The sequence below is a fragment of the Acromyrmex echinatior genome, chromosome 14 (genome assembly GCF_024713525.1).
Source record: "Acromyrmex echinatior isolate Ae372 chromosome 14, ASM2471352v2, whole genome shotgun sequence".
NCBI lineage: Eukaryota > Metazoa > Arthropoda > Insecta > Hymenoptera > Formicidae > Acromyrmex > Acromyrmex echinatior.
The window spans coordinates 5,099,121-5,118,020 of NC_141865.1; the positions used below are offsets into that span (position 1 = coordinate 5,099,121).

At 29.8% G+C, this 18,900-nt stretch overlaps 3 protein-coding genes across 3 annotated transcripts in view; 2 read left to right on the forward strand and 1 right to left on the reverse strand.

Annotated features, from left to right (window-relative positions):
* The window catches only part of LOC105148634 (neuropeptide CCHamide-2 receptor), a 34,891-nt gene extending 32,687 nt beyond the window's left edge, over positions 1 to 2,204 (forward strand). The window contains exon 7 of the mRNA XM_011060461.2: positions 161 to 2,204. Within this exon, the coding sequence (XP_011058763.2) occupies positions 161 to 398 (238 nt within the window). The 3' untranslated portion in view covers positions 399 to 2,204. The remainder of the gene's footprint in view (positions 1 to 160) is intronic.
* Positions 2,205 to 2,388: 184 nt separating this feature from the next.
* On the forward strand, positions 2,389 to 6,812 carry LOC105148635 (uncharacterized). The gene is made up of 5 exons (XM_011060463.2): positions 2,389 to 2,564; positions 4,075 to 4,118; positions 4,549 to 4,611; positions 5,014 to 5,113; positions 5,825 to 6,812. The coding sequence occupies exons 2-5, from the start codon at positions 4,101 to 4,103 to the stop codon at positions 6,256 to 6,258; spliced, it is 615 nt and encodes a 204-aa protein (XP_011058765.1). The 5' UTR covers positions 2,389 to 2,564; positions 4,075 to 4,100; the 3' UTR covers positions 6,259 to 6,812.
* Positions 6,813 to 7,382: 570 nt separating this feature from the next.
* LOC105148636 (6-phosphofructo-2-kinase/fructose-2,6-bisphosphatase) lies at positions 7,383 to 18,013 on the reverse strand. The gene is made up of 6 exons (XM_011060464.2): positions 16,801 to 18,013; positions 12,003 to 12,167; positions 11,712 to 11,872; positions 11,072 to 11,455; positions 10,348 to 10,617; positions 7,383 to 10,159 (listed from the first exon to the last, which is right to left on the reverse strand). Exons 1-6 carry the CDS (start codon positions 17,003 to 17,005, stop codon positions 9,731 to 9,733), a joined length of 1,614 nt encoding a protein of 537 aa, XP_011058766.1. The 5' UTR covers positions 17,006 to 18,013; the 3' UTR covers positions 7,383 to 9,730.
* Positions 18,014 to 18,900: the final 887 nt, after the last annotated feature.

The following is an 18,900-nucleotide window of genomic DNA, read 5'->3' on the forward strand; positions in this document are numbered from 1 at the left end:
GTGTGTGTGTGTGTGCGTGCGTGCGTGCTTGCGTGTGATTGCAAAAATGTGTTCTAAGAGCACAAATATGAATTTGAAAATTTATTGTCGAAAAATTCTGTTTTTTAAAGATAATATGAAGATATGTTTTTTAATTATTACTCCTGTCTTTCTACCATAGATTTAATAAATATTTATGTTACTGTCTACCTGGTGGTTCCACTGTCTGCGGTAGAAATAGAACGGAAAGCAGTATTACGCAGGAAAATATTTTTTTACAAAAAAGTCGACGCATTAACGAGACCAGCGCTTCCACCACTCGAAGACGAACACAAGAGTTTAATTCAACCGGGGTATTTGAAATGGGCAGTGTAGAAACTAAGCCTCCCGTGGTGACCGAAAATCGCTCTCGTAAGTAATTTGAAGTATAAGCAGAGTGAAGTATAAGTAGGTTCAATGTAAATTGTAATGCAGATCGCGATACTATCACTGCTAATAATAATGGAGCATCAAACAAATAATTAAAATTTCATCAGGATGGTCGCTACAGTAATGTTGCAGGTTTTTCATTACACAGATTAAAAGAAATGCAGTGAGATTTCACAATTTTATTCGAATAAATATTTCCATAATCATTTTAAAGATTATGAATGCCCGTTTGTAATCGTTTTGTTTATAAGAATATCAATTTGAGAATATATGTATGTTTCATTCTACTGTATCTTTTCAGATACGTACTTTTCTTTAAATAGCATTTGCAAATTCATTGCAATTTTTTTTACTGAAAAAGCTCTTTCAAGCGACTAATATACTTTTCACATCATCAAATTTTTCTTTGGAGATTAATTGAATTGAATATAGAGGATTAAGAAAAATCGTTTTTTAATGAGATTAGAAAATTTAAAAATTAAAAAATTAGGAACTAGTTTTTCAAAAATAATATTAATCTTTCTATAAATTTAATAAAATCATATAAGCAACGAAAACTGAATTTGTTCTTTGACACGAGAAATAAATGGGTCATAAAAAAGAGATTAAAAAGTAAGAAGTACAACGACATCGAGCTGATAGGCATTCGTTTTATTATCTCTTTTATGATGGTAATTGGTTCACCGAGTTAAATTAGATCTACAAGTGTTTCATGAGAATAAAAACGTGAAAACATGAAACACAGATGACATGAAACAAAACTCATTTTAAAAGCTCTTTAGCTCAACTGAATTGTGTATAAGTAGCTAGCATTACTTGTTATTTACAAATGTATATATAAATTATGTAAGTCTTTTCAAAGTATGCTCATTACATAGAAATGTTTTCATTTATTCGAAAGTTTATAATATAATGTATTGACACTATATGTGAGCAAATTTTGTAGAAGTTTCTCACTGTAATGTTATTTATATTTAAATTAATGTATAATGTATATTACTTGTTGTTAATATAAATAAGTATTTAAAATAAGTATTTAAAAAATAGTTTAAACAAAGAAAACTTTCAAGAATCAAGATAATATCTGAAATGATTACACGCTATGTCATTATAAAAATGAGATGTACTAAAATTATTAATTTATTGTATAAAGTCTTCATCAAGAAAAAAATCGATTTAAGGACAGATATGTACATATGTTACTTGTATATATTAGGTGTTGGAATTAATTCGTAGCGTTTTTTAATGAAAGAATGTTATTTATTTCACATGAGCATTAAAAAATACATTAATGAAAGTACTTCCCATCACTTGTAAAACGCTACGAATTAATTCCAACACCTAATATATATATATATATATATATATATATATTGTTTGTATATTTACTTGTCTTGTATATGTATATATGTACATTGTTAGAAGCATTGTGTACATTTCGCAGGAAGAGACAACTTAGAATATTTTCAATATGTTTCTTTTCTATGCGATTGAACTGCATTAATAAAGATTATAACTGTATATACTATATATAAAAACTGTATTGTTTTCTCTTTAGCGTAAATAAATTTTATGGGAACGTACATATCAAAAATCACTTGGACGTCGAGTAAGAATAATCGATACGAGACTCTTCGACACGCGTGCAACGTATTCTCGCTCGCACGTGCCACTCGTCGTCCTTCCCTTCAGGGCACGCGTAGGTAGAGAGAGGAGAAAAGGGGGTTCTTGCATCTGCCGTTCGTTTGGTTAGACTTTTTACACGACGGTTGAACAGCTGGATTTCGAAGGGGATTGAAGGTAGACAGACGCCCTCGCCTGGGCCCCCTTCAACAACGGTTGTGAAAATGAGGGGATTGGTAGTACGGAACCATCAACGTTAGTCAACGGTCGTATCCATTGACAGTCTACTTATAGTTAACGATAATGCTGTACTTTTTGTGATAAACAGAATACAAAGAAGGTGATTTTTTTTACGAGGAAGGGTTTAATGAAGAAACTTTACGCACGGCACAAAGCCGTTGTGTCTGCAAGCGCGAGAGAATCTCTCGATACTTCGATAACGTCAAATAACAAGGTTGATATAACGAATAACTGATCCAAACTTGAGGGATAAACTTATAGAGGTGCACGTTTGTAGTTAAAGGCAGAAGCGCGTAAGTAACACGAGATATCATTACTTCCAGATGAGATGTATTAAGACGATCAAATAGATACTAAGTTTGTAGTTTCATTCTATGTGTTTCATATTTTGTATCAATGTCATCGTTTTATAAAAATTTGATAAACTTTATTAAACTGCTTATTCTTGTAGCAAAGTAGCATAGTATAGTGAAAGAATTTTTAAATAATATACAATAATATTAGTGTATTTCACGAATTTAACATAATAGATGTTGAAATGGGAAAACAATAACATAATTAATTTCATTTAATCTCACGAAAACATTTATATTCGAACATAATGGATATTGTACATACAGTTATATGGATATTGTGCTAATACACAATGATCTGAAATAATGCTTACAAGGCATTATCAACGTACAATGCAAAGTCTATTATGACATATATTAAATTTTCCTGTAATAGTTTAGACAATATCATAAAATTAAATCATCACATAAATTAAAGAAATCAATAAATAAATTAAAGGATTATAAGCCAAAATAATTTTAAGTACTAACGATTATATGATTTACAATTTTGATATTGTATTATATTGCAAAGCGGTTTTAATTACAAGTTTCGTAAAATATGACGTTAATTATTCGCTATTCAAGGATTGTGAAAGCTTGAGTTTTGATGTGTTATGCCAATTACAATATCTGTTCTTGTTATACACGGTTTATTGGTAGGTTGATTATGATCCACTATGGTTATATTGCAGTATTGCGTTTAAATTGACGACTATTGATGTTCATTTGCGAGAGAACTGTAATGATGGTCATCTATAACAGCTTTCTATTATTGCTTCGAATCGTTATATTGTTAATTGCGGTCTGACTTGTATTTTGATTTTTATATTCTGAAATATCATACAACTTTTATGTACTATTTTAATCATTATCGATTATTACAACATTGATAATGACCTCATGTTTAAAAATGTTTATTTTAATATACGTGAGTTTTATGTTGTATTAAATTAGCATTAAAGTTTTTTTACTCGTAATCTCTTGATCTGTTATAGTTGATTTGTATAATTACACATTTGAACATTTTTATTTTCTCATCTTATTTTTAAATTAAATAAAATAAATATATTGAGAAAAAATTTACTATAGCATAGCATATTTTTAATATTAATCAAATATTTACTTTATTAAAAGATGACACTTAAATAAAAATAATTAAATTGTTGAGCCAAATATAAATATATATTTATATTTAGTAGATATTTTATTAAATGTAAGTATTATTTCAAATAAATATTTATTAAAAATTAGTATATTTTTTCAATGTATAACCAATCTTCTATATAATCATCTTTTATAAATGAAACGCGAAATAAAATGCGAAAATTTAATTAAAAATAACGTTGAGTATTATTATTATTTTATAAAATTTTCGGATTTTTTGAAAGAAATTTGTTTATTACAATTAATCACAAATAAAATTTCTAGGCGTAGAAAAAATTAATTTTTCTGATTCGTTGAATTATAGATGGACAAACGCTGAGCCAGATCATAATGAAGAGATATTCGTCGGTAAGATAATTTATGATAAAGATGTTATCTACACTGAGAAAAAATGACCTAAATTTAAATAAATATTTATTTAAATACTGCCAACTAAACATTTACTTACAATAAATATGTATTTAATTAAAAGAAATAATTGTTGACTCAAATTAATAATGTTTTTTGTACCAAATAAATATATAGTTTTATGTTTAATAAATATATAGTTGGTACTATTCAAATGAATATTTATTGAAATTTAGAATATATATATTTTTTTCTCAGTATATACTTTTATAAAATAATTAATACAAAATGATCGCGATATTATTATAAATAAACGTTCCTAATAAAACAGAACAGCGATATATGTTTAAAATTGTAAAAAAATTATTTAAAAAATTATTTTAATATAATATAATTTAATATAATTATTTAATATAATTATTGTATTCAGGCACCTTGTTTAGAAGACGTTGGCAATGACTCTAAAAGAATAAAAAACACTGAACAATACGCGGTAAGTTAAATTTATTAATTATATTATTAAAATATGATTAATGGAATGATTACCAATATAATATATAATTTTTATATGGAATGTATAAATAAAAAAATTTTCTTGCATATTTCATTTTATTAACATTGATTGAGAATTATTTATTAAATAATTACTTATCTACCTCCTACATTTTATTAATTAATAATTTAAAATGTAAAAGTTTATTCTCTTTTGCATTTAAAATTATTAATTAATAAAATGTAGGAGATAGATAAGTAATTATTTAATAAATAATTCTCAATCAATAAATAAAGATATAACGTTTTAGAAATTATATAATTAATATTGCAAAAATGTCTTTACTGTAAGTACGTATTCCATGTGTATTCGAGTGTACATAAGCGTATCATCTTTCTGCAGGATCCAAATACAAGAGAATATCTCCAGTTGGCTTTAGCCAGAGTCCTAGAATTACAACGAGAGATCAAGGAAGGCACATACGTCGCAGAAATCGATGATGGTAGCGATCTGAGTAATGCAAAACTTTTCCCCTTCTTTCAAGCATTGCATAACTCAAGTACTCGATCAACTTTTGTAACATTCTGCGAGAAAAAGATGTCGTGCACTTTAGATCTTCATAAAGTTTTAATCGAAGTTTATTTCCTTTGTTTAATATACTGCGACCTTGGACTTTTTTTTATCATGTCAAAATGATTTATCTGAATAATTGGTTATCATAATGAAATGACATTTTTATAAAAGTAATTTATTTCTCTATTGTCGACATTGGAAATAAGAGAAGTTTGGTGTTGGTTTCCACAAGGCTTATATCAATTATTACAGATATCTTCTGCATGAAATTCAATTTCATATAATATAAAACTATAGAACGACATCAATCTGTACATAATTAAATGAAAACCATTTTCGTAAGATATCTTAGCAATTTCGTCAACTTCACACATGAGCTTTAATTGAAATTTTTTAATAAAATTTGCACACAAATTGAAAAGTTATTTTTTAATTGTTAAATGTTTTTTTTATTTGTTTTTTATCTTCCAAAGCCAAAATTCAAACTGTATGCAAAATAAATATTTTGTTAAAATATCTTATATTTCCATATATGTATGAATTGATATTTAAGTCTTTCTACTTTCCTCCTTATTTTCATAATCTTTACGATTATAACCGTTAAATTTATGCTATTAAAATATTTTCATTGTTTTTACAGACGCATCCGGCAGTGAGGAAGACCTAACAAAAGAAATTCTTACTAAAGTGTTTCATGATCTACCTGGGACACCCAGTTCTCTCGCTAAAATAATAGACCGAGGAACGCGCTGGAAAAATCACCGTATAGATGCCATTCATAGTAAAAGAATACAATTATTAGGTTTCGATACTTGTCGAAGAATGGCCCTTGAATTCATGAAAACTATCATACGGGAATCGCGAAACAAATCCTGCTCATTAAATACGATTGAACTCGACAATTTTTCACAAAACGAATCATTGCATTTAAAAGATGGAATTCTCGTTAATGATTTTCGTAAACGAGAGTCCAACACGCATGAAATTCAAGCGAGAATGTTGAAAAGTTTGGATTTGCATTTGGCTGCTAAACAAAGAGACTATACGTCAAAATTAATGAAATCGGGTATTTAGTATGACACCTTTGAATGAAAATAGATTAAGTGAGGAAAATTCCCGAATTCAATATATTCTTCTATATATAGTGCTTTATTGGAATTAATATAAATGAAAGTCCAGGGTATATATATATATGTTCGTACGATATCTCTTTACTCATTAAAATGATATTACCTTCGTCATTCGAGACAAAAATTTATAAATTATAATTTTGTTTTCAAAAATTTTACAGTAATATTGTCAAATTAGTTTCAGATATATAAAAACTGTAAAAGAATAATCAATATTTTTCGTTTAGCGAAGTAACCGATGTCACAATTCTTGTATTTATGAAAAACTAAATCTAGTCATATGTGAAAATGATTTGCTAGTCATAACTTGTCTGATTATTCTATAAAGATTTCTGCAAATTATTCAATTATTTTACATAGCTATATGTATATCTTTATATATTTATATCGAAGTACAATTGATCTTTAATAATAAAAAAAGTTATGAGTGTGATCTCCCCCTGCTTATAATATAAATAAAGGAAAGTAATAATAAAGGTCTTATTTTTACAATGGAAATTATTAAAGTTATTATTTTATTCATCATTATATTTAATTATGTTTTAATAATTTCTGATTTTCGAGAATTTAAATTTTAAAGTTTAAACAATTCTCGGAATCATGTATTTTTATTTTTGAAAATTTCAAGTATTCTTGAAAGTTTCTGTCTTACACTTGAAAAATTTCGTACTGTATAAATCCAGATAAATTAATTAATTTTAAACAAACAATTTTAATGTTATAACTGATTATAATTTCTTTAAATTTTTTTAGTTTGTATTTAATTTTTTAAAATACAGGCTCTATTAATTTCTAAAGATCTATTTTAAGAGCCCTGGCACACAAAAAAATTTAAAGCAGTAAAACATAAGCAATAAGCGAATTGATCAATCACAGTTCATTTCTTTACTGCCGTCTTATTGCCTTAAGTTTTTCGTGTTCCTAATAGGTTTGAAATTTTTTCTGGCTTATTGTACTAGATATAATTTTATATATTAGTGGTATTAAAGAAAATAAATTTTTAAATTATTCTTATCTTTTATTTGATAAAAAAATGAGATTAAAACAAGAAATATATAAAAGACAAACTTTGTAAAAAAAATTTATTCAGAGTACAAATAAAAAATTCTAAAGCTTTCAAACTATGAATAATATATATAATATGAATAATATATCTTAACCACATAATATACATATTACAAATTATAATTAACTTCTCAACGTTCAAACGTGTAGAGTCACGAAATATTTAGCAGTCGAAACATCGGAAGATCGACTAGATCGATTTCTCATTCAAAAGGAAGACATGCAAAGCACACGTAAATTATTTTAGCAAGTAAATTATTAAACAAGTAAACTAATCCTCGGAAGCGTGAATATCAGATTTGTAACTTAATTATTGCAAATCTGGAAAAACTTCGCGTTCACATCTAAATAAATATTATGCATGTTTATGCAATAAACTATTTTAATAAAATATAGTAAAGTATCAATGAATCAACGACGTGTAAGGATAAAGATTAATTTGTGTACATATTATTCCGCAAAGTTTTGCTTGTTTAGCCGGAATTATGTTTTAGTTACACGGGAAATCATAGCAAACTCATGCAGGACTTTGAATTCATAAATTTAACACAACCGTTGATTTAAATCATATTGAAAATGCATGTATCGTTAAATGTCTGCGTCTTACATTTACATTTTACATTTATATATGCTAAAAATACATATTTTGATAAATCTCTAAAATAATATGTTGAATTTAAATAAAATTTATATATATATAAATATAAGTAACAGAAAAATTTGTTTCAAAGATCCAATAATAAAGATAAAAGTATGTACCAATTGTACGTTTAAATCATTGTATATAATAAATTACAATACTTTATTTCGCAGAAAATTACTCGAGATAGTAAGTTCTCTTTTTTTATTGCAGAAAATCATAATTTATAACATCAGTCATTAATGAACTAGTAAAATTCTGTCTTCTCTGATAAGTCATTTTAATGTTAAGATTTGTTTTCGATCATCTTTTTCGTTGCAAAGAGTTTCTCTATAATTTATTTATATGTAAAATGATATATTGGTTAATAATTTGTAGATTATTAAGAATTACAAATAATTATAAACATATTATATTGCTGGTCAAAATAAAAATTAGTCGATATAAAGGAAATAACTCCTGTAATTACATCTAATATCTATCTTTTATAAAAATATGTCTTAGAGTACCCAGATGAGTTTTTCACTATTTTGATCGTATCATATAAAAGGCCAGATAATTAAGGCGTAATCTCTTAAAATCAATAATTACATTTTTCAACTAGTATATATGTATATCTGAACATATTTCGTTATTTTTTATTTTTTTTTTTAACATAATCGTAAATTCGATGGGGCACTCAAGCAATAAAATGTGACAATAAAAGAGATCATAAATTTGATCAAAACGATCACAGCACGGAATAAGAGTTTCGCTACATATTTTGAAGGAAAAAAATTTTTTAAATGCTGAGATACGAAAAGATACGATGATATATATGCGCAGCGTCAATTGACAATTTCTACGCGCTACTATTTCTCTATCACAAACAATTTTCAACATCAAATCCCCATCCGTTCTATATACAAATCTGTGCGTATGCTTAGCACGACAGGTAATATACTTTAATCTATGAAATGAACTACTATGAATTGAACAATGCTATAAACTATTGACAAAACTATGAGTCCCGCAATGCGTAGAGGGCTCGAGTCATGGGCTTCCAATTGCTAACTATTAAAAAGGTATACATTATCGGTATCCTACCGGGATATCTATAGACCTATCATCAAAGTCGGTCGGGACACAAAATATTATCAACTAAGATATTTTATATTTATACTTCAAAGTCTGTGCGTTTTTCTAATATATAAAAAAAAACTTTTGAAATCAGATTTTTTTTTCATTTTTTGCATCAATTGCATCTATTCCGATCGCAAGTAAATTAAGTCGATGCATCATGCCTTTGTAAGATACTTTTCATGTAACTGCCACTATAAAAATATTAATAATGACAGTGATCTAATTTCCCTTTGTAATAATAATAATAAATCCCAGAATTACAAACAAGTAAGTAAATAATCTTTTATAGTGCCGTGAATATAGAATTCTTGATATAAGCGAAGAATGCCTTGCTTCAATGGTGACATAAATCAACTTTCAAAAATCTTATAAGTTCTTTAAATAGAAAAATATATTACAATTAAAATTAATACAAATTAATAACATTTTATCTTATTTATTTGATTTCTTTTTATTGTAAAATTTTCTGATATCATATGCAAAATCGTATACCGATTGACTATTGCTTTGTATTATTTCTTTTTAAGAATCAAACTTATATTTCAAAATTTGATTTACGTCACTTTTAAAACGAACTTCTTTAGTTCCTTTAGTGCTGCTGTACGAGAGTGGGCCCGTTTCCGGGATTTCTCCAAGGATCCGGTATGTCAAAGTGCGCGGGAACGGTTATCAGAGCATCCGCAGCAGTACGGTCACCACTGCAGTTCTGTGGCTTGACACGAGTTGTGTTAACACACTCGATCGGCAGCTTGAAAAACTCGAGCTTGTAATTGTAACCCTGACTGGTGATACGGATTATCGTGTGCAGCGGCACCTCCATGTAGGGCAGCTCTTCAGGTTTCTTATCAAGAAAGAATCCGATGATGCAGCGTAATATCGCCTGATGTGACACTACGAGAACATTATTAGAACACTGCAACTCGGCAATCACCGGCTCGACACGTAGCATCGCGTCGATGTAACTTTCGCCCCACGGATAGCGATAGCGAAGCTTATCTTGATCGCGCCAAGCGAACTCCTGTTGTAAAATTATAAATAGACATGATAATATTGTTACGTGATTATCTCGCATGATTAGAAGAGATTTCCGATAAAATATTGATCGCTCAAACTTCGTCCCAAATTGAATCATGTATGATTCGAGACTCGATTATTTTTAGCTGACAATCGATATTCTGCTTGAGTTTACTTAAAAATAGCAATTACCTGTGGATAACGCTCCTGCATCTCTTCGTACGAGAGACCTTCGCACACTCCCGCGTGAAGTTCATTTAAAGCGGCTATATGTTCCCGAGGGGCTTCGATGCCACGCACCGTTGCGATCGTTCTACGGAGGCGGCTAGTGAGAATTCGAAGATCGGGAATACGCATGGCGTTGAACTTATTTGACAAGGCTTGAGCATAACGCTCACCTCTGGTGCTCAATACCGCATCGCCACCGATTTTACCCACCACGTTGTACTCGCTTTCGCCATGCTGCAATATACAATACAAAAATGTAAGCTGAAAGACTATAAAAGCGCGAAGTAAAATAGAAAATAGCATAGTAAAATAGATAATAGCGGTAAAATACATAATTATGAGCGTGGAATACGTAATTATTCCAAGAAACTACTATTTGCGAGTTCTTTGTTTTAATTTATTATTAAATGTCGACGTTTCGTGACATGTAATTTCATCAGGCTAAGAAGCAATGAATTGGAGAGTATCAGATTGCTTCTCGTCGTGATGAAATAAACTGCAATGTTTACGAAACGTTGACATTTAATAATGCATTAAGACACGAAGATAACCCATAAACTGCGTAGCTTTTTTGAAGAGAATATCCATGGAAGCCTCAAAAGTATTACATAATTATTTCATTTTTTGGCAATTATTATAATGTATAAAAATATTTATCATAAAGTATAAAAAAACTTTAACTGTTTACCCTCGAGAAATAAAGAGTGTGAGGTTTAAGGCTGATATCTCCAAGGTAGCCAAGCACGCTGGTTTCAATGTGACCGGATACTTTGCAGGTCTCGATATCCATGGTAGCAGTATTAATTTTGATCCTGGGATAAGTTCTATCGTTCATAGGTTCATATATTCCAGCGTAAAAAGCGATTTTTGAGCGCAGATCTTCCGCAGCCAAAGCGGTGTCTACCCCTGTATAGTCGGCGCAATGTCTTACGATCTCCTGTTGGTTGTACTCCAGAACTTCTGGATTGTCGCAGACGCATTCGATGAAGAGAACGCGATAACCAAGCTGGCCGGAGAAGTAATCATAGACTTCCGTGCGTTGTGTTCGCGTGATTAGCATAGCGTCCAGGATCTTAAAACAAGGAGGGAAAATAACTGTGCGTTATTGTAAGTGAAGCCACTCAGTGACGCTTCATCTAATCAATTGTCACGCAATTTCCTATGATACTACTTATAGGTACAGAAAAGTAATCAGAGGAATGTTCTTGAGGATATAGATAGATCAGTAGGTATTCTCTGTTATGATAGAGAAGAAGCTTTACTCAAAATATTGTTATCTCTTTACAATAACAATTTCGTGAAGAAACTTTTAACATTTTAACACTTACTGCCACAGTATTTCCAGATGCAAGCCATGCTGCGCAATCCTGCATAGTATCTCTCTGAGCGAGAGCTATTAACGCGTTATTTGCCGCATTATCCAGTCGGAAAAGTTCTTGAGATATATGAGGTTCGAATCGCTTCCTTCGGTAATCACTCACACGAAACACTGAAACAAAATTTATGGAATATTGTAATTCTTCCTGATTTAATCGAGAATAAAACATAATTACAATAAATCTTCATGGATTAAACGGATTTAATAAATATTTATTTTAAGTCATTAAAGATGTACTTACCTTTTGTAGTTACGCCATTCCAAATAAGTCTGCGAGCAAGGCTCTGTCCAATCTGGCTTTTTCCACGAGCCGGTAGACCGCAAGTGGCTATGATAACTCCCGCGAATTTGTGCGATGATTTTGATAGACCTGAGATTCTTGCTGCGACCTTCTCTTTGCCAGAGTCTAAGAATGTAGATATAAAGGCATTCAAAACTCTATTTGCACTTAGGCAATTTATGCATATATCATCTCGGATTTAATACAATAACTAAAAATTATTTTATAGCAACGTAAATTTTCAAATATTTCTCTTATTTATATACGAATACAAAAATTTATTCCGATTTATTGTACCTGTAATTTATAACAATAGAAATAAAATTTAAGTATATTAAAATATGTATCATGTATGCTTATCTTGGTAATTATAATATTATGTAAATCGCACAAAGCATGAAAACATCATATTTTGTTTTCAACTTCTTTTATTTCTTAAAAAATTCATCCAAAAATAATATGACATATATTTATAAAATATGTTTTCCCATCTGCAATGTTTGTCTTGAAATGTCGTCAATAAAATTTTTAAGAATTACAGGATAATAACTAAATATAATGTTATTAGTCAGAGCTTCTTTGAACGAGGCATTTTGTTACAGTGTGAATATTTTGGCAATATATCTAATGTGTGGTACTTTATACAGATGCAAGCAGTAGTAACATGAGAATAGTATATACAGTACGATAATATGACTTTGGACTGAGACAACAACATAGTACTAAAAGCTTCTTTTAAAAATAATAGTGGTCATAAAATATTCATATGACAACTACAGAAGTGGATAAGCTACTTACACAAAAGTTACGGAAATACATTCAAACTACAACGTAGAATAATATGTATTATGTATTAACCTGAATTTTAACGTTACACATATATTTGCAAAAACATCTAATTTGTACGAAGTATTTTATGAGCACGCCGTGTGTCATGAAATATACATTTTGTTATGTACAAATGAACACTTTACTGTTATAGTTCATTTTTCTGTATTGATAAATGCTACACGTGTTTGTAAAAAAAATGATTTAATAATCCGAAATTAAAATACTGATAAAATATGTTTTATAAACATAAAAACATGAAAATCATAAGTTTTTTTTATCAATAATGTATGTAATTAAATTGAACAAAAAGTTAATAAATGCATGACAAAAAAGTTCAATTCAAATGTTTAATGTATGAGCAGAACATATAAAAATTTATTACATTGTAAAAATAAAAAGTAATTTTTATAAAAATATATTATTTTATTGATTAAAATGTGCACATATAGAAAACAGACACTTTATAATTTTTAATTAATATTTTATAATTAAATATTTTATAATTAAAAATATACATTTTTTAAATTTCGTAAAGTTTCTCTCATATCATATTTTTGCTATTCAATCAATTTTATAATTTTAAAATTGCAGGTAATTTTAAAATAACTGGTGAGCAACAATTTTATATATAAAGCGCGTGTAAATGATTTAGCTCATATTTTTCCAATATACAAAAAAGATTAGCAAAAGCGACCGATAGAAACAATATTTAATAAAAGGAAAAATTAAAATTTTAGATAAACTTTGTAGAAATTTAATTTGTATACTATGACGTCGAACGAGTGGGCAATGAAATATATATAATGCCTCGTGCCTCACTAGGAATGGGTTTTATATTTAGATTTATAAATGCGTGTGCACTGGCTTTGTTTCGGCTTCTCCACGCGTTACCGAAGTCAACAATAATTTACCTTTTAAATGCAATAAAATTCCAATTATTCTTAGCAAAAACAAAATAATTTTTCTTCCTTTAAATTTTATAAACATGTAATGCATATTATCGCTATTGTGTATTTTTTGAATTTGTATTTTGAATGCATAATTATATTGATTAAACTATAATTAATACACTAACATATAAACTATAAACTATAATTAACAAACATATAATTAATACACTAATTTGTTAACTTTATTGAATAATGATTATTATTAATTATTGTTAAAATTCATACAAGAGAAACGAAAACAGTGATAGCTTAAGAAAAAATTTCAAAAGTACGAAGCACTTATATTTATTCAACTTAAAGCATTACATGATAACCTTATCTTTTTGTCCAATATCTAAATTCAAAGTGATAATACATGTACATAATAACTATCCTGTGTATTGAGATTTGTATTATCTAATCAGTGCTATCAGCAGTGCAAAAATTTATACTTTAAAGTATTATATGCATAGCGTATGAGATAATTTATTATTTTTATATGGTGTGTGTGTGTGTGTGTGTGTGTGTGTGTGTGTGTCGAAAAACGTTCTATAATTAATATTTTTATGTCGCATAATGTGACTTATATCGTAAAATGTATTTATAAAATAAAATTTATTTTTTATTTGTAAAAATAATATTAAATAAATTAAGAATTCAATCATTGTATCAATGTTGAAAAGTTCAATAAATTTTTTAATCGATATAATAAACAATCATCTTTTCGTTAAAATTTTTGACATTTTCTCTTATGATATTTCACATTTAAAAAATATTATTAAATTAAATATGAAGAATTAGAAATAACTTTACCAATAAAAATCTTATCAAATCGATTCCAAATATATATTATTTTAACAGAAATATTTTGATTCTCTTTGTTAAATTTTACGAGAATTAATATTATTTATTATACAATTATATTTAATTTTTTTCCATTCTTATTTTCATAATTTGTCTTATATTCACTAAAAACTTTCGAATGTAAGAATTGTAACAGTTTTGAAATTTCTTGTACATATATACCTTAGGAGATAAGAGACGAATACGATTTGGTTCTTGACGTGATGATAATTTTCAATGCCAAAATGATAAATTGAAGTTTCAGTGTAGATAGGTATTTATCGTCTCAGCAAATGATATTTACAGACACATAATATTTAGCTTTTAGAAGGAAAAAAAGTCTCTCAATGGTATATCTTTTCCTCGCAATTTAATGTATAAAGATATATTATTTGTTATAGAAATTTTAGTATTTCATTTACCTTACAAAAAGTGTATTTCGATTTATGTATATATTTTAATTAATGTATATACAATATTTTACACGACACAAAGTATTCGTCATTCTTATTATAGAAAATCTTGTATAAATTTTATATTTTTCGCAACACATATAGGTATTTTCATGCTTTTTTTTTATTTGAAGTGGATAATAATTTAACTAGAAGTAATATGATGGCACATAAAAATTGAACGTTATGAAGCAGGATGTGATAACAAATAGAAATTGTCAATCAATCAATGCTTACATTTGCTTACATACAATTTAATCATTAAAAAAATCTTTTGTAATATATTTCGATTATTATATTTAATTCCATCTTTCATGATACTTTAAGTCAATTGTTTCACAAAATTATATTCCATGACGGAATTGTAAGAATCCAACACTGTGTATAACAATGACGTTTGTAATATGAGAATGGTGTCGCAAATAAAAGTGCGGATGTTGTATTAAAAATGAAACACACATTGATAGCACAATGCTTGTACGTACTTGAATTTGCATTAACAAGTTTGAAAAAAAATCTGAACTGCGTAATGCGAAATACTAACTCTGTTCACGATGATTTGTCCAAGCTATTGTATGTAAGGTAGTGAAAATGATGACGATTAAATGGATCGTATTTATACATTTATTTATATCCTTTATAATTTTAGCCAGCTACTTTCTTTTATGCACAAGAGATATAATGATAATATAATAAATTTACACATATTTTCCACATTTTAATGACACGAAATATTTACTGCTATTATTTTCACGCTGAAAATAACGAATGAAGAAGCGTAAATGTAAGATGAACAAGACGGGCATTGCGATAGTGAAGACGGCGACCTCAATATTTAAGTTGTTGTTTTCCTTTCACTTTTCATTTCCTCTGAATTTCATTAAACCGGCTTCTAATACAATGTAAGAAAAATTCACTAAGGAGAATATATTATCTACATGATATATCATATGATTTATATTTTAAAAATGAAAATGAAAACAAAATGAAAACGTATAAGTTTCAAATTTCTCTTGTTCTGCCTCATGCTGTGAACGTTTGTTTGAAACGCTTTTAAATGAATCAGTTAATGTTGATTGTAACAATAAGCAGGAAATAGTACAAATGCACATAAATTGCAATAAAAGCTACTTAACACCCAAACCTGCTATTGTAAAGCTATTAAAATAAATGTTAATTACACTATACAATTCACAGATAATTTATCGAGGAAATTATGCCAGCATTTTTTTACAGGACAACTACAGGACACACAAAATTGTGTGTCCAATTGATAATTATTCTGAGACCACGCTTATTCTTTATTAATAAATGCTTTGATAGATTCGGACATATAAATATATAATAATTTAAGATAAATAATACAATTACACAACATTATTAAGAACATTGTAATTTTTGTTATGGGTTTATTTAAGATTATTTTCGTTTCTTTCAAAAATTATATAACTAGTTACCATGCAATCAAGAACCTGGTGTATGTCAGAATTATATATCTTATTATGTGTTCGCTATATAAAGCACTTCAATTATATTAATTGTATGCTAATTGTACGTAGATACTTTTACTCTCAACGTGAAATCGAATGTTCAAAAATAGTGACGTAAAAGAAGACGAGATATATATATTACGTAAGCAGACAACAATTCACAACCTCCTTACAGCCCTCGTCATCAAGCAACTCACCCCACGCGAAACATTACCTTGACGCTGCTCTTCCGCGTTAGGAGCCATGATGGTTGTGGTGTCAGCGTTCAAGGGTGTCCCCGTGTTAGATGTCTGCCTCACGGCGAGATCGTTTTTTTTCTCCTGCAGGAGGCCGGCTTGCAGGGCCAGTTTTCTGACCGCGAGGCAGTAACCCAGTAACGGAGTCGCCAACAGATCAAAACATGCGGCGACCCAGGGCATAACCGAGAAACTCGTAGGGAGAACAACCGGTCTTCCGGATATTCGGCCTTCCCTTTCCGTTTCTCTCCTTTTTGATGACGACGGAATTGTTGAGGAGTAACACCGAAGATTCTCAGAGCAAAAGGAAGCCCGACGTGGAGCTAGTTGCTCCAAAATAAAAAAAAAACCGCCAACGAGCGAGAACAGCTTCTACTCTATCGCGCGTATATTCTACTTGCGAATTATCAACCTGGCCGCTGATCCCGCTGCTCGCGTTTCTACTTCCTGGTTAAGCCGCCGGCTAAAGCTCTTCCGAGAAGTGATCACTGCTCGTGTGCCGTATTATAGATAGCAAATCCTCCCTCATTCCAATTTGCTTTATCCTCACTTCCGGAGCCAGTTTGCGAGCTTCCTTGGGATCTGTCAAAGAAAAGACCAGATATCTACTTTGCAGCGTTCTGCGCGATTCCCTTTCGCCCGTGCCCGTTTCACTCGCTGCTATTAACGATAATGTTGCCGTTGCTGCTAATATCGTTGCTCGTTGGCGACAGTGCGCGCGCGCAAATAAATATACCCGCTGAAAATTTACATAGTAATAGCGGCACCTAGCTCCGATCTCACCGACCGCTTTTCTGCTCCGAGATTCTAGGCTTTGAGTCGAGGTCACTGTTGTAATCGCTCTTATACTCCTTTTCTATCGTGATTTCTCTTCCTCCCGTTCCTACTCCTTTTCGGCAAAATTCCGATCGATGTGCTGTCGACGCACTATCGATGTAGGCGTTCAACCAACCAGTGTTAGAAATTTTAACTGCTTCCCGAGACTTATAGATTCGATTCTTCAGCTTTAGCTCCTTCTTTCACATTCTGTCATGGAGATGATGCAAGTATGTCCGTCCGGACGAGAATAGACGCTGTTCTCTGCAGATGCGATCGGTCGATAGATGCGTACTTCTCGGCTCTCCGGCGACTAGTAGGTCTGGCTCCACCGCGGCTTTAAGCAGCATCGACCAGAACCCACAAGTGAACAACTCCGTGTACGAGCCAATAAAGGAACAGTTAGCCCCTCTACCACAATATCGGACAACTTGCGCGCGTTGGGCGAACATGCGTCTTTTCTCCGAACCGGATATTTATCATAAAAAATCACAAACAATGAAAATTCACTAACGTGAACTTCTCACAAGGTCATAAAAAAGTCTTATCTTCTATCCATGAAGTTACTTTCATTGACCTTTTATTGAGTAATTGAGTATTACTCCTAGAACTATCTCACTGATAGTCTACTTCTACTATATTGTATAATACAAACTTTCGATTAACAGAAATGATTTAAGTATTTTTTTAAATCAAATTTTTATCTAATTCACTGCTATCGGAAACTTGACAATCTATGCTATTGACGATGCTCTAATACATATTTGATTAGCATAAATTGCATATATTAGGCTTGATGAAACCGGCTTGCATTTTTCTTGGCGGATCATGCGTCCAAAGTCCACAGTTGTTTTTCCTATTTTCACGTAATCGTTTGGCAAACGATCATCCAGGCGCGTGTATTCGGGCGTCATTGAGTTAAATGAAGAGATGCCGGATCACTAATGTCCTGACCCGCTGGGTTACATCACGTACGCCAATATATATGGAGCAACTTGTTCGTATAGACAAAACGTGAACTTTGGAACCTGTTTTGGTGACGCGTTAAAATAACCGTTAACTGAAGAAAAATGACTCTTACCAAGAAAATCCTTTACGTATGTATTATGAATTAATATTAGAACTCTGAAATATCTATGCATGTATACACGTGTAAAAACACATCGCTTTTTGTAATAAAATATTCTCATGAATAATTAATTAAAAAATTGTATGAAGTAATAGAATAATCATTTGCAATATTAGGCATTATTTGCAAATAA